Source organism: Canis lupus, chromosome 12 (genome assembly GCF_003254725.2).
Source record: "Canis lupus dingo isolate Sandy chromosome 12, ASM325472v2, whole genome shotgun sequence".
Classification (NCBI taxonomy): domain Eukaryota; kingdom Metazoa; phylum Chordata; class Mammalia; order Carnivora; family Canidae; genus Canis; species Canis lupus.
The window spans coordinates 32,470,985-32,497,083 of record NC_064254.1 but is presented as its reverse complement, the minus strand read 5'-3'; the positions used below and the strand labels follow the sequence as shown (position 1 = coordinate 32,497,083).

The 26,099-nt window shown below is 35.0% G+C and overlaps 1 protein-coding gene and 1 pseudogene across 1 annotated transcript in view; both read left to right on the top strand.

The window, feature by feature from the left end:
* The window catches only part of LMBRD1 (LMBR1 domain containing 1), a 109,349-nt gene extending 94,063 nt beyond the window's left edge, over window positions 1-15,286 (top strand). The window contains 2 exon segments of the mRNA XM_025444405.3: window positions 14,474-14,565; window positions 14,716-15,286. Of these exon segments, the coding sequence (XP_025300190.1) occupies window positions 14,474-14,565; window positions 14,716-14,832 (209 nt within the window). The 3' untranslated portion in view covers window positions 14,833-15,286.
* A 6,465-nt stretch (window positions 15,287-21,751) lies between these two features.
* LOC112658647 (ATP synthase subunit alpha, mitochondrial-like) lies at window positions 21,752-25,208 on the top strand (annotated as a pseudogene).
* The last annotated feature ends 891 nt before the right edge of the window (window positions 25,209-26,099 follow it).

Genomic DNA, 26,099 nt, shown 5'->3' with positions numbered 1-26,099 from the left:
CAAAATTACCATCATCAAGGGGCAGTGCATGACATCCTGAGAAAAAAGGACAGCATGAATCAAATCATGAGGAAATATCAGACAAAACCAAATTGACAATTGACAAATATTGTATAAAGTAACTAGCCTGTGGTTTAACAAAGAGGTTGAGAAACTGTTACAGATTAGATATGTTAACCAAAAGTAATACATGATCTGGATTAGATCCTAGACTAGAGGATAAAAATACTAGAAAGAATATACTGGGATAAATGAGTTGGAATATGAACTGTAAAGTCTTAAAAATACAGTATCAACGGCGCCTGCGTGGCTCATTGATTGTCTGCCTTTGGCTCAGGTTGTGATCCCAGAGTCCTGGGATTGAGTCCCACCTCAGGCTCCCCTGGGAGCCTGCTTCTCCCTCTGCCTATGTCTCTGCCTCTCTCTGTCTCTCATGAATAAATAAATAAAGTCTTTAAAATATATATATAGTATCAATGTTAAAATTCTTTTTTTTTTTTTTTAAATTTTATTTATTTATGATAGAGAGAGAGAGAGAGGCAGAGACACAGGCAGAGGGAGAAGCAGGCTTCATGCAGGGAGCCTGATGTGGGATTCGATCCTGGGTCTCCAGGATCGCGCCCTGGACCAAAGGCAGGCGCCAAACCACTGCGCCACCCAGGGATCCCTCAATGTTAAAATTCTTGAGTAGCTATACTCTGGTTATGTAAGAGAATATCCTTCTGCTTAAAAAATCCTAAAATGTTAAGAGGTTGTTACAATATATGGTTCAGAAAAGATAAGTGTGTATATGTTAAGAGAATGATAAATGGGAGGGGGAAAAAAACACATGAGAACTGCTGAACACCACCAAATGGCAACTATTTTAAAAACTGATAGTCCCAAGAATAGACCAAGATATGAACTACTGAAGATAACCATTTCTAACTACCATTTAGGGGATATTATATATTATATATATAATTACACATTATTTATATACTGTTAAAATTTACATTTATATGTTATTTTTCTTAAATTCTATAAATTTAAGGTTACATCCCTAGTGGTTCAACATGATGTATTTGCCTTACAAAATGGCAAAACACATTTTGAGCATGAAAGTTCGTAAATTCCCTAAGCAATTTAGAATAAAAGATATATGAAAGTGAGTTAATCTTTCTTGTTTATTTTTAATTTTGAATCTGCTACAAAATAATTCATCTCTCATATTTTCCTGTCACTTCTGGTATAAATTTCTAGCATCAGATAAACCTTGATTTAATTATAGACATATTCAATCATGTAAAATGAGTTATTCTTTGGTTAGGTTTACAGAATGTATTCCTATTGAGGTTCTATGCAGAAGGACAGTTTAAATTCACTAAGCACATATTAAAAACACTTCAAAAAAAAAAAAAAACCTCTTCAGAAATTAAACCTCTTCTCTAAAGCCACATAGTACTTTAAAACTTATTGGAGAAATTTTTCATATTTTTAATAATCCACCAGTTTAAGTGCAGTGATAATGTTCTATATTTGGTTATATAATCCAATTTCTTTAAATAATTTAAGATTTTTTCCATAAATTTATCACCTATATTTATTGATAGAACAATTTTTACATTTTCTTAGATGAAGCTTTTGTTTTGAAGGCTTCGAGTTGAAATAGGTGGATTTTCTAACTAAAGTGGTTTCTTATGATAGTATCAGCAACCTGTGAGAGTGGATTGGGTAGTTACTGAGTTTGAAAAATTTAATTCTTAAATTCTTAGTACCATCCTTTTCCCTAGAATATGGAATGTTTTCTTTCTACTTGAGCTTCTAAGATTCCAGGAAATTTTATTTAGAGGTCTAGATTACTAAGCAATACTGCTCATAACACTTTATGTGATCACTAACAATGGATTCAGGTGGTATTGTTTTGTGTTTTTTGGGTGTGTGTGTGTTTTAAGACACAGGGTTTGATCCTAGGACCCTGGGATCATGACCTGAGCCAAAGGCAGATGCTTAACTAACTGAGCCCCTAGGTAATTTTTTTTTTTTTACCCACCCACTCATACATTGACCTGTAAGCAAAAAAAAAAAAAAGAAGAAGAAGAAGAAAGAAGAAGAAAAGAAAAAAAATGCTTTTTTAAGGAGATTCTTATTTCTGTTTAAAAAACCAGTGTTATTAAAGGAATTACTACACTAGTTGACATTTGATGTTTGATTTATATAGTTATAAATAAAATTCACATTTTAAAGAAAGCCATTTTAACAGGCTCAAAATGAAACTGCTCAAGATATTTCATTAGAAACTAAAGCCTTAAGGGCTACGGTCAAAAAAGGACCCTGCTGTTTTGTGATGACAGTATTTGTTAATGCCTCCTCTGGTGCTGTGTGCCCACATGGATGGTCCATAAATATAATTTGAAGTGAAAATGGTACCCGACTCTTACTGTGGTTATTTAAAAGGCGGATTTTGAATATGGACTATCAATTTAACACCTCCTACCCCATATTAGGTGAAGCTAATTAATTTTAGCTCTCTAGAATTGTGTAACTAATAAGATCCAATTCAGGATTCAGGCAATGGCCTTCAAACAACAACTATGTGTGGTCTTTTTGTCTTAGAGTCTGAAAATTTGGGGTTGGGGGTGGGGATGGGTAAATTAAGGATAGTTAGATTTCGACTATAAGACAAAAAGATAGATTTAGTTATAAGACAAAGATAAGTCAACTCTTAGAATTGTGATAGTTTTGATAGCCTTGTTTTAGAAAGTTAAAGGATTTCTTTGAGGAGTACACCATTAATAGCTATTACAATTTGCACACCTTTAGAAGATACTGACATATCTTTTTTAGTAATACTGAGAATCACCATCCTATCTGTCTTGAAATTTTAAGGTAAGTTTATAGATGTCTTAATTTCTGGGATTCCATATGGTTATTTAATTTTACTTACCTACTATTCCTGTGCTGCTTCATTTAACAAATGTTTATTGATGTCTACTGTGTGTCAGCTGCTATTCTAGATACTAGTGTAACAATAGTGACAACAGAATCAAATATTCCTGTCCCCATGAAGCTTATGTAGTAGTAGGAGACAAGTTGTAAGTATTATGGAGAAAAATAAAGAACCGAAGGAGAGTAACTGGTGTCCAGAAGGAGGGATGATTTGAAATTTTGAGTAGAAAGGAAATTCTTACTGAGAAGCTGTCATTTAAGGAAAACAACCTTAAGCAAGTGTGGAACAAAGGCAGCTATGGGGGAGAAGACCATTCTCGATGAAAGTAACAGCAAGTGCAGAGTAGAAGTATGCTGGAGGAAGTAGTGGAACAAAAAGCAGCCAAGTTTAAGGACTTTAGCTTTTACTTTCAGATGCAGGATTATGAGTAGAAGAGTGACATGATGTTCCCAAAGGATCACTTTACTGTGTTGCCTAGGGACCAGGGCTTAGCATACTTTTTCTGTGAAGGATAAGATAGTAAATATTTTAGGCTTTGTGAGACATACTGTGTAGCTCTGCCTTTGCAGTATTAAAGCTGCCATAAACAGTACATTATGGATGGCTGTGGCCATGTTCCAGTAAAACTTACAAAAACAGGTGATGGGCTAAATGTAACCTTTGGATTATAATTTGCCAACCCCTGAGATTGACCATAATAAACCCAAGGACAAAAACAGGTTGACAGGAAGCTTTTTCAGTAATCCAAGAGAGAGCCTGTGATGATGATGCAAGTGGCAAGAAGTGGTCAGATGCTGTTGTATTTTGAAGGTAGAACCAGTAGGATTTGCTGAGAAATCTAGTTATAGGCTAGGAGAGAAAAAGGGGTCAGGAATGATGCCTCTGTTTTTTTTTTTGTTTTTGTTTTTGTTTTTTTTTTTTAGCATTTTAATTAGAAAATGTTACTTAATGTTTTGTATTCTACTTATTAGATAATATCTAGAATAGTTGTCTTTGAAAACTGCTTGCAGCTATTAAGATTATACTTTTTTTCTTTGAGCCTGTTTGACTTTGTTTTGTTCCTGGTATTCCTTATTAAATAGAAAACTAGTAAGATAACCTATTAACTTCTCGGTCTCACTGTTGGTCATTGCACATTTTCTCATTAGATTTCCCTTACAGTTGAGAGCAAGTGTGGTCATGTGGTATGTGGGGTTAGGGCATTAACCTCATGGTCAAGAAAGCAAGCAAAATAAAGATGTTAGCCTGTTAGCTATTTATTAGTAGCTTTATAAGACTTACCAATATAAGTGAAAATAATATACAGAGCCTACCTTATTTTGGTAATGTTTATTAAAATGTTTAAAATGACTAGTTCTTGATGAAGACAGTATAAACTACTAGATAAAGCCTTTGAACTATGCTTACTGACTTTACTATTTCTCACATTACCACCATTCTTCAAAGCACACTTAACCTTCATTCACTCTTCCTCCACACCCAGGCAGCTGCTAAGGGATGCAGCTTGTTGCCAGAATGACCTTCACATCTCACATGAATTGTACCTTTTAACTAGTGCTCCAGTCTAATCTACACTGCACAGTGCTGTTAGCTTAATTGTTTTGAAGCAGTGATTATCAGACTTATATATGCATCTGAGTTTCTAGAAGGCTTGTTAAACACCAATGGCAAATTTTTGATTCAGTAAATCTGAGGTGGGAGGATTTTCGGAGGGTTCTGGTCTGGGAGCCACACTGTAGAAACCACTGATCTAAAGTAAGTACTCTGATAATGCCATTTCCCCCAATAGAAACCTTAAGTGCTTCTCCCCTCATCATCTGACAGATTCAATCTAGGATTGAAGGACTACCTCTATTTAACCCATCCTACAGCTATGTAGCTTTTTTCCATACATTTTCTGAACATCACCATCTTTTCCACCTTTGCTTTTCAACTATTTGTTCTTGAAATATCACAACTAGTTTCTATGCCACCCTGCCTGTTTTCATTGCTGAGTCCTATGATGTTTATTTCAAACCTAACCATTTTTTTTGAGCCTCTAAACATGAGCAGTCTCTTTTTATCCTTTGAATTCCCATATCATTTACATTTTATGACTACCTTACTCTGTCTTAATTTATGGTCATTTATATATATTATCGCTCTTTTAGTTTTTTAAATTTTCTTAATCTCTATGCCCAACGTAGGACTCAAACTCATAACCCTTAGATCAAGAGTTGCATGCTCTACTGACTGAGCCACCCAGGCACCCCTGTTCTCTTATAGGAATGTAAGCTCCTTGAGGATAAGAAAATATTACCTAAGCATATTTTTCTATCTTCCTCAAAATAACAATCTAGAATTAAACCAGTTTTTTATTTGTTATTTTTCTTTGTCATTTTAAAAATGTTATTTAAGTATCATAAAATATTAGTTTAGCTAGCATCTTCTAGCTTTTTTTTTTTTTTTAAGATTTTATTTATTTATTCACGAGAAACACAGAGGGAGAGAGAGAGAGAGATGCAGAGACACAGGCAGAGGGAGAAGCAGGCTCCATGCATGGAGCCTGATGTGGGACTCCATCCTGTGTCTCCAGGATCAGGCCCTGGGCTGAAGGCGGCGCTAAACCACTGAGCCACTGGGGCTGCCCATTCTACCTTCTTTCTTATTTAATCTGTTGGATGAAATCCATTGTACCTTCTAAATCCCTATTGACTTCCTTTTCTTATTTAGATCAATTGTTTTCTGATTCTGCTGCTTATCAGTAATCTTATAATTTCTGTTCATTGGACTTTAGATGCATTATAAGCCATATCTTTTTTGATTTCCTCTCCCAAGCCCTTAGTTTTTCTTGAGTTAAAAAAAAAAAATGCCTTGTATTTTCACATCTGAAAATGACTTATATGTCCAAAAAGTATCTCAGTTTATATAATTGATGGGTAATTTGGTTGCACTTAGAAATCCACATAAGAAATCATTTCTTTTAGAATTTTAAAGGCATTGTGTCATCTTTTATTTTTTAACTGGTCACATCTTTCGTTTTTTAACTGGTGAGAAATCTCATGCCGTCTACTACTTTTGTTTTTTTCTTTGTTTTGTTTTGTTTTGAAATTTAGTTATGGACTTACTTTATTTTTTTTTTTTTTTTGCAAATTTATTTTTTATTGGTGTTCAATTTGCCAACATGTAGAATAACACCCAGTGCTCATCCCATCAAGTGCCCCCTGCAGTGCCCGTCACCCAGTCGCTCCCACCCCCCTCCCACTTTCCCTTCCCCCACCCCTAATTCGTTTCTACTACTTCTTTTGAAGCTAACTTGGTAAGTTCTCTTTTCTCCATTCTCTCTTGGGGAGCTCATCTTCATTAGTTGCTGGATATCTTCAGCTGATCATCTATCTCATCCATATTTCATATTCTATGCCTACCGTTTTACTCTGGATACTTGCATGTTTGTTCAGCTTTATCTTCAAACCATATCCTAAAATTTTTATTTCATATAACAAAGTCATAACTTTCCTCAAGTACTTATTCTGATCTTTTTCAAGCATCCTTGTTTTATGGCTGTAAAATCTTATTCAATACCTGAAGGTACTAAACATTTTTCTTAATGGTTTCCTTTAAATAAAATTACAATTCTGTTTACCTTGGAACAATTCTGTTTATCGTGTCCTTTCTCCTTCATGCTGATAGTTTCTATATATATCTGATGTATTCATATTTATGCTAATTTACATTTAAGTATCAGGAACTAGGAAGCCTCATCATGGGAACTCTGTGACTGAGGTTTCTAGTGATCCTTAAATTATATTTTAAAATAAATGAGAGGGAAACTAGTTGTTTTATTGGAAACCTTTTAAGTGTGGCTTTTCATCTTCCAGGTTATTGTTGATTTTCATCACCTGATGGCTTACTTCCCATTCTGTTTGCTGTTAAGAGATTGCTGCTGGTTTTATTCCTATACTCTAACTTTTAATGAGGTCCTGAGAAGGAAAGAAACAAATGACTGTGCCCAGTCTGTCATCTTGAACCAAAAAGCTTTGTTCTCAACAGATTGAAATAGTTCTTCATGCTTAAGTACTGTAAATTTATAATCTTTTACTTGACAGATAACAAGTTTGTGAATTGATAGCTTTATTTGATTTAAATCTACCTACCTTTCAAATGCTCCTATACCTTGGTCTTTATTGTCTATATTGGGCTTCAGATAACTGACCGAACAGAGAAGAGACTAATATATTAGCCAGCTGTGAGTTTATTAATTTATCATAGGAAATATAACTATTAAAGAAACTAGAGACTCAGGGTTAGTGAATTCTCACCGTAGAGAAAGAATGTGTTTTGAAAACCAAATTTATAGTCACAGTTTCTAGGTAGGCATAGAATCATAAAGAAGGCCTCATTGATCTTATTAGCTGGTATCATCTAGCTGAGATAGCCTGATATATTGTGTCCATTGTCAGGTGAGGTTGCCATGCAGACCAGAAAATTAGGTATTGACTACAGCATCATTTTTCCTGGGTTTTGCTTGCAATCCAGAAAGTCTCTTGATGTCAGAGTTCTTTTTCTAGGTGACATTTTGACTCCGTTGATAAAAGTTCAACTAGGAATACTAAAGTTAATTAGGTGTAAGCTTTCTGAGTTCTCTGGAATCTATGCCAAAGCCAACCTAGGTAATTTTGTGAAACTTAGCCACTTGTATAGAGTTCTTGCTCAAGGTTGCTAACTCCTAAAACAGTCTTTTCTTTTTTTTTTAAATCACATGTAGATTTCTCTCTAAATTTAATTTTCAGAAGATCAGTCTATCAAAAAAAAAAAAAAAAGATCAGTCTGTCCTGTCACTGTATACCACAAGCAGATACTATTTCATTGTCACTTAGAAAGAAACTAATATTCAGAAGTTAGATGACTCACCCCAGAATCTCACAGTATATGTGGCAGATTCAAGAACCAAATCTCACTTTTCTATTTCTACCTTTAATATTTTCTACTATACTCATTACACTATTACTATTTTATGAAAAAAATATAATGGAAAATGGTTGTTCTTTCTGTTTTATGTTTGACTGTCTTTGGGCAATTAAGACTAGTAGACAGTAAATCTTAATTAATTTAGAATTTACTAATGAGTTTGTGATTATTTCTACAGATTATATGCTAATGCTTATCTCTGTGACTCCCATTTTATAAATTTTATATGGCCAGTGAGTAATATAGTGATATTAGGAACATTCTTTCTTGGAACACTACATATTTTAGCACCTTTGAAATACCTTACATTTTTAAAAGTATAATCAGAGCTCAACAGAAGTTATCATTTGTTCTTAAAAATAATCACTGTAGAATTCATTCTTTTTTTTTTAAGATTTTATTTATTTGAGAGAGAGCGTGAGCGAGAGAAAAGCACAAGCAGGGGAAGGGGTAGAGAGAGAGGGAAAAGCAGAGTAACCACTGAGCAGGGAGCTCCCCATGCAGGGCTCAATCCCAGAACCCTGAACTGAAGACAAATGCTTAAACCAACTGTGCCACCTAAGCACCCCTGTAAAACTTATTGTTTAGTGTAAAACATCTGACAAGTGGTATCTTTATTAACCTGATACAGTTTGTGTATTCATAAAATATAATAAAACTACTTCCTTTAGAATTTCTGTACTTCTTTATGTTTACCAATTCTTTCCCTTTTGACTAGCCCCCCAGTGAAATTTAACAAAACATTGATTTAACTGAATGCCATTTGTTCAATTTTAAGAAATATAGAACTTTGATTTTTATTATGTATTTTAATTTTTTTCTGCCCCTTTTTATTTGGATGTGTGTTGTAAGTATCTCAAAAATTTTTACGTGTGTATATTTCATATGCTGTAAGTCCATTTGACACTAAAACAGTGATTAACTGGAATTATACTTCTAAAATCTTTCAGTCTAACCTTTTTTTTTTCCATCCTAATAGCTCACATTTTCACTTGGATTGTCTTCTACCTGAGTGAACTTCCATCTACTCTCAGTCCCTTCTGCTAGTCTATGGCCACTCATGTTATTCTCTTTCTTAGGATTAATAATTCCTAATCCTATCACAATAAAATCGAGCTCCTTAGTCTGTATGTAGTTTAGATTCATGTCTATTTTAAATATTCAATAGTATCAAGACCCTAATCAGAAATCAAAGTTAGCATAATCTTGGATAGCCATGAGAAATGAAGTGGCATTCTAAATAGTCCAATCTTCTGCTAGTTTTTTGTCACTAGCCAAACAAAATATTCACTTCAAAGTTCATTCTTCATGATGCAGGAGTTTTCTCATAGGCCTTCTTTATATATGCATATGTAATATAAGGATTTGTTTTATAAATAAAGTACAATTATAGAGTGTAATTAATTCTAAGTTGATTTCAGGTGAAGGTATAACATGATGACTTAATTGTAGCTTAAATCAACACTAAATGTTTTAAAAATATATTTAAAATAGATGGTGTGATTTATCATAGCTAATAACCAAAGTTATCTTAGTGGTAGTCAGCATACATTAACGATGACATAACAAATAATCTAAGAGGAAACAAGAAAATGGAATATAAAATTTATGAGGTATATTTTTAAAGGTTGCTGTTACGTGAAAACAGATTTAATTGTACTTTCTGTTATTTATTAGATGATAAGTGAGAAGAGATAGAGAAAGGGTAGTAGTGTCAGTATTCAAAGTCTTTTGATTTTATTCATATGCTCCCGATGCCCTTTCTTGGCTCTTTTAATTTTGATCTTTTTTGTACAGCCACTTTGTTGTCAGAAATTTTTTTATCTTAACCCCTACTTTAATTTTTCATTGTTAATAGTACTCTTTAGTTTAATTAGAACTTTTGTATGTCCTTTTGAGGTACAACAGTCAGAAGTTTCCTGAACACTTTTGATTTTAGAACACAATCCTTAAATGAAATATCTGGCAATTTAAATTTACTTTGAAGTTTGAGCCAAGTTCAAAATATTTAATTATAATTTTTTAGATAACTAGAAAGACCTCTATAGATCTCCTAGGTATCGTGATTCAGGTAAACATCTAGAAAATGGCAGATGGTCAGGAGAAAAGCCTCCTCTGTTTATTCAGTGTGGAATCATCACTTGAATATAAAATATATGCATACACTTATTAACCAAAATTATTCTGTAGTCATATACCACTTTATATAAATGTAAACATAATAATGCATACATATAAAGATAGCTAGAAAGAGTTGTTACATACTCATTGTGTATATGGATTTGTAGTGTAGTGTAGATTTGTGTCAAATCTACGACCTTTGAAAATGGTGGTAAGCATGTAAAAGTGATAAGAAAAATATTTAAGGTCTATTTTTTGTGGTGGGCAAAATCATCAGTGGGTATAGGCCAATTTAAAATGTCACTGAATGGATTATTAGACCTCTGTGGAAAAATGATTTGATCTGACTTGCTTCTGCAGCTCAGCTTCTGTCTTATAATCCTTGTTCTGGCCCTGAAATTTCTAATTCAGTGAATTTTTGACTCCCAAAGAATCTTTAAGTATACCCTTATAAGGGTAAGGTGAAGCTCATGTAATACGTAAGCCATGGAACATACTGCTCTTGTTTTTAAAATAATTATGAACAGACATTTTTTGCATAAATCCTAATCTGTTCCTCTTCATTTTTAAAACATCAAATTGGTTATTTTTATTTAATTAAAGGTATATTACTGTTTAGGAGACAGCATATTACTGAATTATACAGGTTCAAATCTCACCAAATCCCTTTGTATCTGTATTTGTAACTGAACCAATCAATGTGAGTTTGCTCCTAGGTGAGTCACAAACTGCACCAGGTTGAATGGTCATACCAAGACTTTTATTTCTGGCAAAGAAGGAGATCATTAGGAATGGCTTCCAAAGCTGTGATTCCCCAAGAGAGGGTGAATGAGTACCCTGTTTTTAGGGTTAGGATGAATAAATAGTTAGATAGGGGGATCCCTGGGTGGCACAGCGGTTTAGCGCCTGCCTTTGGCCCAGGGCATGATCCTGGAGACCCGGGATCGAATCCCACGTCGGGCTCCCGGTGCATGGAGCCTGCTTCTCCCTCTGCCTATGTCTCTGCCTCTCTCTCTCTCTCTGTGTGACTATCAAAAATAAAATAAAATAAATAAAATAAAATAAAATAAAATATAAAAAAATAAAATAAAATAAAATAATAAAATAAAATATTTAATAGATAGGGAAGCCTTTTCATCCTGTGTAAAAATGAGCATAAAGTCATGCATGCACCTTAGAAAGCATGTCTGTACATACGTAATATGTTATATAAGTGAGGCTATGGCTCCTCTTGGGGCAGATATTTTAGTATTATAATGAGGTAAAGGTAATTGTTGGTCACTCCAGTGGTCACTGCTTGGTCCATCTGGACAGGCACAAGTTAGTGTTTTAGCTCAAATGGCTTGGGTGGTCTGGGCAGCAGGAGGTCTTGTTAGGGCAGTTGCCATCCCCTGAATGGTAGTTTCCAGTTTCATTTGCCTGAGTTAGAAGGTAGCCCAGAAAGAAGAGTTTAAGGAAAAATGCAAGATAGGGATTAGTGAATACAGACAGGTGGGCAGTAAAGGTCAGATGTTGGGGTCTCGCTGGTGACACTTTAACTATAGGGACAGTAAAATAATGAACATAGACACAGTAGTCATGATACTAATACCTAAGCAATTATTTTCTTTACTACTATTGCTTTACTACTTTTAAAATCTTAATATTATTTGTTTTCCTCAAGACCACTTCAACAGCTCTTGAGAACTATGTTCTTATCATGGATTCAGCTATACTTCTACACTTTTCATAGAGATTTTGATATACCTCATCTGATCTTTAGAATGACCCTATAAAGAAATACGGTGATATCTCCATTTTACAAGCACAGAGTCTGAACAGTTCAGATTTTCCCATTCACGTGGCAAAGAAGTGGCCAAATGATATTTGACACTAAGTTGTCAGAGACTGGAGTCTGGGCTCTTCCTTCACCATACTGGATATTTAGTTATACTTTCATTTTTAAGACCTATGCAAGTGTCTTGTTTTGACATCATTGGAATCTTGTCAGATTTTAAATTAGAATTGTGTTTAGCGATTCCATTTTAAAATAAAATACCCCTTTAAAAATATTTAGCTAATTTTGGCAGTTACATTGAATATGAATGCCAGGTATACTGATAGATATTTGAAATACTCAGGCTTATCTAATGAAAAAAGTGTCAAATTGAATACAAGCATAACTTGTTTTATTGTGCTTCACTTTATTGCACTTTGCAGATACTACATTGTTTATAAATTGAAGGTTTGCAGCAGCCCTGCATGAGCAAGTCTGTTGGTACCATTTTACAACAGCGTTTGTTCAGTTTATGTCTCTTTGTCACAGTTAAATTCTCATAAAATTTCCAACTTTTTCATTTTATTTGTTACAGTGATCTGTGATCAGTGATTGTGAGTTGCTGAAAGTTCAGGTCATGGTTAGATTTTAGCAATAAAGTATTTTTTCATTAAGATATGCATTATTTATTTAGACATAATGTTTTTGCACATTTAATTATTAATAATTATAATTATTAATAATAAATAATTTTTAATAAACATTTCATTTGATTCGCTTTTATTGCAATATTTTATTGCAATATTCACTTTTTTGAGGTGGTCTGGAACCTAACCTGCAGTATCTCCAAGGTATGCCTGTAGTTATATTACTTTGAAGCGAATTCTATAATAGAAGAGAGTAAAATATTGAGGAGCAAAGTGAATGACTAATGACTTTCCTGTCTAGGTTTCTCTGCTAGACTGAACTCGCAGTACAGCGTCTAGCTATAATTTTGGGCACGAGTAACCATAGGAGAGTAGAGAAACATTTGTTCAGCCACTACTGCTTGAATCCTTTTTGGTTTTTGTTAGGAAGCTTTGAATATTCCTTCTAGACTTTTCTATTGAGAAAGAGAGCAAAAAATATGTAGGAGGACTGTGAAGGTATGGGGATCAATAGATCATCATTAGATTGGTGATCTCTGCTTGTGAAAGGAAGATACTGCCTCTTTATTAAACTGCATGCTTCTCTGCCAGAAGAAAAAAAAATGCTTTGTCCAATTGCTATTGAGTAATTCAGAAGTAAATGTTGAAGTACAGTGGAAGGGATTAGAGTAGATAAGATTTAGATTATCTGTTTATTTACATGACCTATTTAAAACTTTATATGACAAGTGTTATATATGCATAAAGTATAACCTAAAGCCTGCTTTTCAGAAAACCATGTGATAGACTCCCCAAGATAAAGTGTTTTAGAACCTTTGTGTAAAAAACTGGGTTACAAAAAACAAAAAAAACAAAACAAAAACTGGGTTACAGATTTCTCAACTCAACTTTATGTTTTAAGAGAAAATAGTACTTATTTATTTACACTAGAAGAGAGTTCATAAAATTAGAAATCAACAGTGTATTTTCTTAATCAGCAATAGGATGTGATACTCGTCTCCTAGTTGCATGTGGAATTTCTTGCTGTTGTCAATTTTGGTTAAAATATGCAGAAATCATAATCTGTTTTGTAATTAATTGACTAAAAAGAAGTTGCCTTATAAGATTAAGGAAAGATTTTTTTCTGTAGCGAAAAAAAAAGGCCCTCTGAAATTTGGAAGGTTAAATCCTCTGTTAGCTGCAGAATATATAATTTTTCAATCAAGCCTAAGCTACCTCAGGCCTTTCTGAATGGTATCAATAAACAAATATTTCCTCAGATACTATTTCTCAAACATATCTATTTAAAGGACTTTGTAACCTAATGGAAATAACGTATTTGCATGAAAATAGTATGGAGTCTAACACAGATGTTAAATAACCAGTCTGCCACTTTCTCTTTAAAGGTTACTTTCCTTTTTTTTTTTTTTTTGAAAGAGAAAAATATACAATTGATTGATTTTTGGTGTATGATTTATTTTTAATTCAAGCATAAGTACTAATCTAAAATTCAAATGATAAGCATATCAGTAAATGACATATTTGTATTTCTTTCTCAATGGCGGTCTTTTTTTTTTTTTTTTCAATAGCGGTCTTAAAAAGAAAAAAGTAAATCTCAGAACACCTCTCAAAGTTGAGCTGTCCTGAGAATTAGATTTTTAGAAAAGTACAACTTAATTATGATCACACCTGATTACTTTGTTCATTTTTTCTTATATTCATCATATCTTCTTTAACAACACATAAAAGAAAACTTTGTTTTGGTTAGGACATATCTGGCACTCCAGGTTAAAATGCTTCTTCTCTTTCAAGTAAATGGAACTGTCCAATACAATTTTTCTTATACCTAAAAGCCAGGATTACATAGGTGTCATTTATTTTTTTGAAATGTCATACTATTTGGTAATTTAACACTATATTAAGGATACTGAAGGAGTGGGCTTTAGAGAAAGACCTAGATTTCAATTTTCTCTCTAACACCTATTGACTATATGACCTTGATCTTTAGTTTTGGTTAATAATCTTTTAGATAAAGTTTTAATAGTTCATTTCACAAAAGAAACTCTCACCATTATCCTTTATTTGCTTTTATAGATCAGTGTACTGTTACGCGCACATATCTGTTCCTTCACAAGTTCTGGTTCTTTAGTGCTGCATACTATTTTGGGAACTGGGCCTTTCTTGGGGTAAGTAGTACAGGTATACTAGGGATGATCTGAACCTCAATTGCCCATTTGTATCACAGTGGATTTTAAATTCACTGTGCATTTTAAATTCATTACTTTCTGAATGACTTTAAATTTAAGAAATAACATGTAGCTTATTTAAATTTACAGGTATTCTTGATTGGATTAATTGTATCCTGTTGTAAAGGGAAGAAATCTGTCATTGAAGGAGTTGATGAAGATGATTCAGACATAAGTGATGATGAGCCCTCTGTCTATTCTGTTTGACGGCCCCTCTCTTAGGGGTTTTATAAGGCTGATTGAATGTCTATTATGCATTTTTAAAGTGTTAAACTAACATTAGGATAAACTGACTAGCTTTCATCAAAAATGGGAGCATGGCTATTAAAAAAACTATATTTTTTATGTTATCCGAAGTAACATTATTGTATCATAGATTAACATTTAAAATTGCTATAATAATTCTATGTAAATATAAAACCATGGACTTTGTGAGAGAATGTTTTGTGGAAATTTTCTTTCTCTAGTGTATAATAGTGTTGAATTGATTAAAAATCTTCCAGAATTAATATTCCCTTTTGTCACTTTTTAAAAACATAATAAATCAGTTGTATCTGTGCCTTTGGGTCTCTAGAGTAATGTGGAATTCCAAAGTGTCTATATCTGATTGTCTAAAAATAATACAAGATAGCCGATAAATAAATGTTACTCCTCTATGCAACTTGTTTTCTATTTTCTGCATTATATCATTAGTGCCATTCAAATATATTTCATGAGCAGATTTCAAGCTACTTGGTGCTATAAGACCACAGCATTCCAAGATGTGTTGTATGGTTCAGATATTACTCCATTAGATATATTACCACCTCTTTAGTATTTAAGCCTTACACATTGTTGTAGGTGGCTAACCTCAAAATTTGCCTTCCAACATAAATGAGAGTCTTATCAAGAATAATTGATTTTGAAAAAAAAATCAGTTTACTTATTATTTTAAGATATGTAACCTTGGGGCACCTGGGTGGCTCAGTTAAGTATCTGACTCTTGATCTTTGCTCGGGTCTTGATCTTGGGGTGGTGAGTTTAAGCCCCACATTGGGCTCTTCACTGGGCATGGAGCCTACTTACATATGACATCATATTTTGTGTTTAAAAGTACGTTTTCATTCTAAAGATTTATAATTTTCAAAAGGCATAAGGAATGCTGTATAATATAGATAGGGTATTTTGGACTTGTTTTGGGTAGTGAGAAACCATTATTGTAGTTTACTCACAGAAGCAAATCAGAACTCCTAAAAAGCACAAATTAGAACTCATAAAAACACATCTTTGAAATAAAATATCAACTTTCTGAAAAAGTCTTAGGAATTAATAACCATCTCCCACTTTATTTTTCTTTCCCTTAATTCTTGTGCCATTTTGTTCTGATTCTTTGTCTGTCTAGATATACCTTCATGGCCTTCATGTTTGGCTTCTTAATGCAGTCTTTAATGTTATTTACCAAATTCCATTCCCCTTTGTTTTTATATTTTCTTTCTGGACAATCTCTTATACCCTTGGTTTCCATCTATATATTAGATCATATCATATGTGTCATATTATTTATTATTATTATTATTTTCCCAAACTCCAGAGTTTAACTTACCTGTTAACTAGAAATTACTATTGCAGTTGCAACTTGAACTCCTCATTTTTCTGGGCATACCAAGCCTCCTTCTGTATTGTTTTGTTGTTGTTGTTGTTGTTTGACAAATGGCACTAGCATATACCTCATTGTCTAAACCAGAAATGAAGCAGACTTTCTTATCCCCTGTGTATAACTAACTTACCAACCAATCAAGTATCTGATTTCAACTTCTTAAGTATCCTTCCATTTGTCTTTTTCTATTCTTACTGCCAGTCACTGTGTTTTAGATTGAGTTGTGTTCCCTCAAAATTCTTAGGTTGAAGTCCTAAGTTCCAGTACCTGAGAATATGACTATATTTGGAGATAGGGCCTTTAAAGAGGTCAGTAAGGTAAAAAGAGGCTATTAGGTGGAGCCCTATTCCAGTATGACTGGTTCCCTTCTGAGAAGAGGAAGAGACATCAGGGATGTATACAGAGAAAAAGACCATGTGAGGACACAGAAGGAGGCCATCTGCATACCAAAAAGAGAAGCCTCTGGAAATTGAACCCTGCCAGCATCTTGATCTCGGACTTCTAGCTTCCAGAACTGTGAAAAAATAAAGTTGTTTAAGCCATCCGATATATGGTATTTTGTTATGGCAGCTGTAACAGACTAATACACACTACTGGAACTTTCTGAGTGGATTTTGTGCCAAGTCATGACTTCTTTCAGTCTTTCCTTGATAATCAAAATATAAGTCTGATTATTTCATTTCTTTCCTGTGAAAATTTTTCAGTTATTTTAGAATGAAATCATTTTTTGTCATATGACGGATAAAACCTTTTTTGTGTGTTTCTTACCTGACTATCTTGCTTTCTCTGCTATCATCACACTGATTATATGAACCAAATGTCTCAGCATTATCCAATTGGCTCTGATTTCTTACTTTCCCCTGTTGAACTGTTCCTTCTTCCTGTTATACCCTTCCCTACTTTTTGTCTTAAGAAAATCCTTATTCTTAAGATCTCAGTTTTAACATCTCCTCAGGTACTCCTCCCCTAAGTCTCCCAGACAGTTAGGTGGCACCTACTCTACTCACATGGCACCCTGTAAAGTGTGTTTTGATTTATTGCTTTGACATCTCCTGCCTCTGAATTGCAAGTGCTTGAACACCCTTCTGGGTTTGTCATCCTTGGTGCCTGGAATAATTCCTCGCACATGGAAGACACTGAGTTGATGGGTGATTTTGCTAGTTAGAAGCTCTAAGTCTGAATATATAGATTAAGCGTATACAAACTGCATGAGCTTAAGGGAATGTGTGTGTGTGTGTGTGTGTGTATTATATGTATATACACACCCACATATGGCCTGTTTTTAAGATTTATTTTGAAAATACTGCCATATTTGTCTTGAATACTACATATACATTTTATTACTGCTAGGAATACTTTGTTTTTATTTGTGTCAGATCAACGTCAACTTTTTATTTGGCTAGTTATTTTTTTTAAATATGTTTTTCTTCTTAGATTCTATACATTTGCTTCTTACCTATGTAGAAGTTTACTTTTATTCTAACAATGTTCCCCCCCCCCATTCATGAAATGGTTTTACCTTTATAAAGCCGATTTAAGTGTTGTGACTTCACTAATGAAAGATATATTTTCTTTGAAGTCCTCTGAAAAAAATCTCTAGAGATCATCCATAATGACTCTAAAAGGTCAAGGCCTCTTAATTTATGCAAAGTTCAAACAAGTAATTAATTTGTTCAGCCATGCAGCAAGGTGCTGGCAAAATTGGGACCCTGGAACTGACTTCTATCTCGGTGCCACTATACCAAAAGAAATGAAAATGCATATTGTATTTTTTTAAAAAAAGGAAAAGGAAAAAAAAGCTCCAGGAAAACAGCAAGCAATACAGGAAAAAAAATGTTTCAAAGTACACTACTGAGCTCTTTAGTGACTGCTGTGCATATAGCCATAGTAATATACTCTTAGAATTAATTCATAGAACATAGTAGACATTGATTATAGCACTGAATGTAAGTATCAACCTTGACAATGTAAAAAGACAGCTGTTAAAAATTGGAAGATTGAAAGAGCTGGTGGAGGAAGACCTAAGCAGAGAGGTTATTAATATCCTTACTTCATGGGAGAGTGGTAAGGGGGTGTGGGGACATGAAGAAAGAAATTGAGAGATACTGTCTCTGGTAGAGGGAGCAAAGAAAAAAGGTGTGAGCATATTAAAATTATAATGGTAACCAACAAAGCAGCACAGAATACTAATAATTTGGGGGCTAGGGGAAGAAAGGCAAGCAAGGGGAAATTGTCTCAAGCAGGCAAAATTCTCTCACCATGGGAAGTCAATAGATATTTAATATGGATAAACTTAGAAATAGCAATATATTGAAATGTAACAAAAGATTAAAGCAAGTATTATTTAAAAGAACTCAGAAAATAAAGTCATTGCAATTATACATAAATATATCTTTGAATTTCATGGTAGCAAAGACAGACTACAATGGATGATGAAGTTTTTATATTTGATAAAAGGAAGCACTAAATTCCTAGAGGTAATTTTTTTGGCACCAAAATTTAGAAGTTACATTGTAAATTTTTATGTAAAGAATGCTAACAATGAATAAATGTCTTTGCTAAAATTTAAATAGGCATAAGCAAGGAGACAGAATTTGGGAATACCAGGAAGAAATAGGTTGGCTACCAAGAAGCCTCAAAATGAATTAGCTTTATCTATATACCATTTATTCATTCCACTCAGCAAATATCCAAGCTCCTACTTATTCCAGGCATTGGATGATAGCTACTGATTTTCTAGGATTGAAGAAGATAATCTCCATCCTTTCAGAACTTGGTCTAGGAATTTGTAGCCAAGGGGTTCTTGGCATTAACTGGACTTTATCAATATTTACTTGTATGTATGTGTCTGTTATGAATACATTTAAAAAATCACTTTTATAAAAAAATAAAAAATAAAAATCACTTTTATCAAGTTAGAGTTACAATGGAAATCATTCCCATAACTAGAATGCTCTTCATCTCCAACCCACAACACGTCCTCTCTTCATGTCATAATCAGAAGGCTATTTGAGCGTGCAATTGAAGTGATGTGAGAGAAGTAATTTTAAGGGGTATTTTAAGTATTTGGTGATGCTTGATTAAGTACTCAACTCTTTCAGCAAAGACCACCTCCAGAGTGACCAGATTGTTCAAGTTACCCAGATTGAGTTGTACTGCCCTGGACACAATCCTGTTCACATACCACTGTGTTTAACTGAATTTCAGTTGACACACTTCTAAAACCACCCATCATCTTCAACTGTGAAAACTTTCTTCTCAGAACAAAGCCAATAAGCAAATATTAAGTCATGATTTAGGGACAATATTTCTGTGGAGAACTTAGCTAGTATGGTATGTAGTTTTCTGAATGGTTCCCTCATTGACTAATATGTGTTTCAGCTCTACATTGAAGCTGCTGGATGGTACTCAAATCAAGGTTGAGCTCCTTGACAAGTATGTAAAGAAATGTCTTCTGTTGATAGCGAAGAATAGGCAACAAAGTTAATACTTGGAAAAATTAGGGGGCACTTAGAACTATTCCACTTCCATATCAAGAGCTAGGGTATTTGTAGGCCAAGACAAAATGTGTATCTAAAATAAATGTTATATTTGTACAGAGTTCATTCATTATCCAACTAGTGGTTACCATGTGCCAGAAACTATTCTGGACTTTATTTTAATATTTAATGAAAAGCTCCATCAAATTTGGTAATATCTAATGTCCTCACCAGTTCTGGTTCCACTTTCTACTATATTTATCTGAAGTTTTTAAGGACCTCAGGTGTATGTGTGTAAATATTTGTACACACATGCATAATATCTCATTTGATATAAGGGAAGAAGACCAGTCTACCCAGTAAAAGAAGAAATGTAATGTTTATCCCTGATGTATACAATAACTTAAATGCTGACCAAACTATATAATTAAGTCTGAAAAGTCTTCCATAATGGAGAGATCTAATGATTCATTAATATGAACCAATATTTGAGGCCTAATATATAACAAACTTATATGAACAGGAGACACATAAATGAAAAAAAATGATGCCTATTCTCAAAAGATGTTTAGAAACCATGGAGCAAATTCAAAAATAGAAAATGATACTGTAAACAAATGCTATAAAAGATACTATAGAATGCAGTGAAGCTAAGAGTGATATCTTGTAATGCTTAGGGAAGGCCTAAGACTTGAGATAAACAAATGTCAACAATTACAGGCAAAAATCATGCAACCAAAAAGAAACTGGCTTCTATTTAGTGAGCCTATGATGGCCTTAGACAGTGGCAAGGAGCTAACTGTGGGGAAGTCTTGAAGAGGCCGTGTGAGTGGGAAGGAGGGCTGCCTAAGAGGTGAGACAGACCAGTAACCCATGAGCAGAAAGTGTAGAGCCTGTCTCAGCAGTAGCAATATGTGGTACTCTGAAACAAATGTCCTCTCAAAATTAGTCTCAACCCTGGGAAAAAGAGGGGAATTATAGAAGGGGGATTGTTAGCATATATGAAAAAGAACCTTTTCAAATGCTTTTAGCATGTTGTTTCATAGTTTGTTTGTTTAATGAACAAACTTAACTTTTATTCTGAGGTGATGTGAACTTGTAAAAGAATTTATACAATCCAAAGTTGTGGCTGACCAAGAATGGAGAAGGCAATGATCTCCAAAGCTATTTCAGCAGGGATCTGTTTGACCCATATCTTCTTATATGGAACCTAGTGGGAGAAATGATGGACAAAATGATCTATAAGGTACCTTCCACTTCTAATATTTGTGTACTATTTCTCTCTTGGTCATAGAGAATTATAAATGTGACTCCAGGGTTGAAAATTGTACTAATAATTTTTCTCTGAGTCACAGTTCCCAGATTTGTAAAGTTGGGATAATACTATCCCCTTCATAGAATTATTGGAGGCACTAAATTAGTATAAAATGCTTAGTATAGTGCCTTTTAGGTGGTAAACTCTCAACATTTATTAGCTATTGTTAATTCTAAGATGGTTTCCTTTATTTCATAATGCTCTTTAATTATCAAATCTCCACACTATGTTTGAGAAATGATCCTATACCTCAGGATTAGGTTAAGTACCTAATAGATTCAAAAGCTATTTTGTAGGTACTTCAAATAGATTTAATTCAAAATCTAAATACCTAATAGATTAAAAAACAAGCATTTAATTGTATTATGAAAGCTCAAAATATAAGAAACCCTAGAGAGTAAATATTTTTGAGACTTAAAAAGAACTTTTGTAATATAAATCATCACTATTAATGTCTCTATTTTTTTAGAGATCTTTTTTGTTCAGATTGTATTTCAAAACTCCAAATAATGAGATGCAAGTATACAACGTCCCAGTTATTTCAAGCATAGCAGCAATATGTTGTAGTTAGAGCACTAATTATGAAGCATAAGCCATTGTGCTCCACCTTCTTCACATTGCTCCCTTGCTGGGTTGCTTTGAAAAGACTACATTATAGCCTTTGTCTTCTAGGTTTTTGTTTTTCTGTTTACTTAAATGTTAAAAGTGAAGAATTTCTCTTCAGTTCCTCATGGGAACATTGTGAATTCAAAAAATAACACTGGTAAAGCTTTTTTTTTTCTTTTAAAGTGAATAAAATATTATACATGTGCCATCATTGTAAAGTGCAAAAACAAAGTAAAATGAAATGTTTGCTGTCACTTTGCAATATATTACATAAGCTTGTCTCCTCATACTCACACCTCCAACAAGCTTGATTCCATCAACAGTGTGGTTAAAGTAGAAAGGACAGACCCCAGATCAAATTCCAACCTGAGTTACTAGGAGCTGGGTGAACTTGGGCAAGTTATTTTACATCTATAATCCTATTCCTTCATTTGTAAAATAGGCTCACATTATCTACCTGCCTGAGTTATCAAAATTCACAGCACCCAGAACATAGTAGGCACTCAATCAATATCACCAAGAACCACTTATACATACCTACAGCCGTTAGAAAGGCAGAGAGTTTTAAACTTGAAATGAATTTGAATACTTTTGGGTGGGGCATATATTCTCCAGTTGCCCATATTTCCAACCCAAAAGCATCACATGTGCAAATACATGTTCTAAGAAAGGCTTTTGAGTTTGGCCCTGGGCCTTGGGTTCCTCATCTAGAGTTCAGATGGATAAGCTTCCCAAAGGAGTGGTTAAATGAAAAACAAATTTCTTTCCCCATTCATTTACTAACATTTCCTGTGGGCTAAGAACAGAAGTGGAGAGCTACAAAGATATAATAAAGCATAGGCCCTGTCCAAAGAGCTTTTCCATTCAATGGTAGTTTTTTCTGAAATTTGCAACTAAAATTATGTAGTATATTATGACCAGGGCAAATCAGTGTGGCAGTATTTAAAAGCATGTAAATACCAAAATATAGTGAATTAATTTTCTGTCTCACCTTTCTGTCTTCTTATTCTTAATCATTTCCTAAAACTTTGAAAACTGAACCTCTAAGTCTTCATCTATATGTCTTCAGGTGTCAGTTTTAGGTGTAAACATACAGTTTCACAGTATCCACGATGAACGACCCCCAGGAGCCTTTCTCAACGTGGTAGCTGTCCATCATCTCAGCCTCTCCCTATTTAGTTGTTGAAGTAATCTCTGAGGATTTTGTTTCTCTCTTTCCAAGCTATCCTTCTCTTTAGTTTGACAGAAAAAGAAACTTCAAAGGTGGAGGCTCCACATTTCCCAGCATGACTATTTTTCTCCTCAGGAAAAGGAATTTCTCCCCCACTCAGCCGTTGTGCCCCAGTCAGTTCGGAGGCTGCGGCAGCAGAGGAACCACCCGAAGAGAGGCTGCAGAGATGCTGTCGTATCCCCTTGGTCGTGGCCCACACCCTCCCTCATTGGGCCGGGCTGGTCTCCAAAAATGCTTTGGGATCATCCTTCATTGCTGCAAGGAACCTCCATGCCTCTAACACTCGTCTTCAGAAGACTGGCACTGCTGAAGCGTCCTCTATCCTTGAAGAGCGTATTCTTGGAGCTGACACCTCAGTCGACCTTGAAGATGCTGGGCATGCCCTAAGCACTAGGGATGGTATTGCCCATGTACACGGGCTGAGGAATGTTCAGGCCGAAGAAATGGTAGAGTGTTCTTCAGGCTTAAAGGATATGTCTCCGAACTTGGAACCTGACCATGTTGGTGTTGTCGTGTTTGGAAATGATGAACTAATTAAGGAAGGAGATACCGTAAAAAGAACAGGAGCCACTGTGGATGTTCCAGTTGGCCAGGAGCTGTTGGGCCATGTTGTAGATGCCATTGGTAATGCCATTGATGGAAAGGGTCCAGTTGGTTCCAAGACCTGTAGGCGACTTGACCTGAGAGCCCTTGGGATCATTTCTCGAACCTCTGTGTGAGAACCAATGCAGACTGGCATCAAGGCTGTGGATGGGTTGGTGCCAACTGGTCGTGTTCAGCGTGAGCTGATTATTGGTGACCGGCAAACTGGCAAAACGTCAAAACGTCAATTGCTATTGACACAATCATTAATCAGAAACGTTTCAAAGACAGAACTGATGAAAAGAAGAAGTTATACTGTATTTACGTTGCTGTTCGTCAGAAGAGATTTACGGTTGCCCACTTGGTGAAGAGACTTACAGATGCAGATGCCATGAAGTACACCCTTGTGGTGTCAGCTACTGCTTCTGATGCTGCTCCACTTGGGTACCTGGCTCCTTATTCTGGCTGTTCTATGGGAGAGTATTCTAGAGATAATGGCAAACATGCTTTGATCACTTACAATGACTTATTCACACAGGCTGTTGCTTATCGTCAGGTGTGTCTGCTGTTCCACCGGCCCCTGGTCGTGAAGCCTATCCAGGTGATGTGTTCTACCTACACTCCCGTCTGCTACAGAGAGTAGCCAAAATGAACGATTCTTTTGGTGGTGGCTCCTTGACTGCTTTACCAGTCACAGAAACGCAAGCTGTGATGTGTCTGCTTACATTCCAACAAATGTCATTTCCGTCACTGATGGACAGATCTTGGAAACAGAATTGTTCTACAAAGGTATCCGCCCTGCCATTAACGTCGGTTTGTCTGTGTCCCATGTTGGATCTGCTGCCCAAACCAGGGCCATGAAGCAGGTGGCAGGTACCATGAAGCTGGAATTGGCTCAGTATTGTGAGGTTGCTGCTTTTGCCCAGTTGGGTTCTGACCTTGATGCTGCCACGTAACAACTCTTGAGTCATGCCATGCGATTGACTGAGTTGCTGAAGCAAGGACAGTGTTCTCCCATGGCTATTGAATAAGTGACCATTATTTATGCTGGTGTAAGAGGATACCTTGATAAATTGGAGCCCAGCAAGATCACAAAGTTTGAACGTGCTTTCTTGGCTCATGTTATCAGCCAGCACCAAGCCCTCTTGGGCAATATGAGGGCCGATGGAAAGATCGCGAACAGCCAGATGCTAAGCTAAAAGAGATTGTAACAAACTTCTTGGCTGGATTTGAAGCTTAAACTCCTGTGGATTCACATCAAATGCCAGTTTGGTTTTGTTGTCGTTTATTCTAGTAATCAGTTCCATTTGTAAAAGGATTACTCTCATGTTCCAGAGGTACAGAAATTACCTTAAAAATAAAGGTTCCATATTGCTTGCTGGAAAAATAAAAGGAAAAGGAATTTCTCACCTTTCCTTTTGTCAGTCAACTCTTTCTCCTGAACTTCTTTATAACTTCTGCAAATTTTTGCCTTGATCCAGATTGCCTATATGTAAAAGGGCCAAACTTCCCCACCCCCTATACATTAAAACAACTTTAAAAAATGCACCTAACAACTCAACACATTTAAAGCTAGATAAGAATTTGTTCCCATACTATAAATTTTTTAATGAGCTAATAAAAAACCAAACAAAAAAGAGTTTGCTCTTACTACATGAAAATCAATATCAAAGTTATACTCTCTGTTCTGACTGTCCTTTTGAAACAGAGACATAATAACATACATTTGTAAGATTTGCCACTTTCAGAATCATTAAAGAAAAGTAAAATAATTGGAATCTATAAATTTCCAGATGACTGCACAAAAGAGAAAGTGGAGCCAAGGGGATGCCCTGGCTATAGCCTCAGGAGCCCCATCTGAGGGATTTCTACTTCTGTGTCACCATTTACATAAATATCAGCTTGACTGATATTTAGTGAGGACAGTAACCACACCTTGTCATTCTCTTCAGACATGGCTTTGGTTGAGCCCTCCATCTCTGTCTCCTTTCTGACTTCCTACCCAGTCTCAGCAGGTTACCCCCACTTATTAACTCTGGGATCTGAGGTGACTTGCTGTGAGAATTAGCAATAGCATATGTAAAGTGCCTATAGTGATGCTTAACGTTTAGTAGGCATTCAGTAAAAGGTAGTTGCTATTATTTTACACACTGGTGTTCCTGCAAACAGAACTAGACCTTCCCAACAGTCTCTCTTAGTAGCTGGAATAATGGGTTGCTAATTGAGTCCATCCATCCACATTCTCCCACCCTCCCTGGGTAAAAGCCATCCCTGTTGGGAATGTTTAGGCATGTGGGCACAGCAGATGTTTTCTGTGAAAAGGAACTTGTGTGATTATTTCAAGGATTATATAGTTTTTGAAAATGTAAGGACCTTACTTAGTCTTTTATTCAACCTTCAATTAACAGATACTGAGAAGGTAATCTAGCTGTGGCTATGTTAAAATTTCAAGATGTATCATTCTTTACATTTACAGCAGCATGCCTACCACATTATTTGCCTGAGAGCAACAGTTACAAAGAGTCATGGTGGCTTACCAAATGGAAGCTCTTTCCATCAGAAACATATTGTGAACTTTTACTGTGTGCCAGACTCCAGGTGATGCTGAGATTACAAAGACAAACA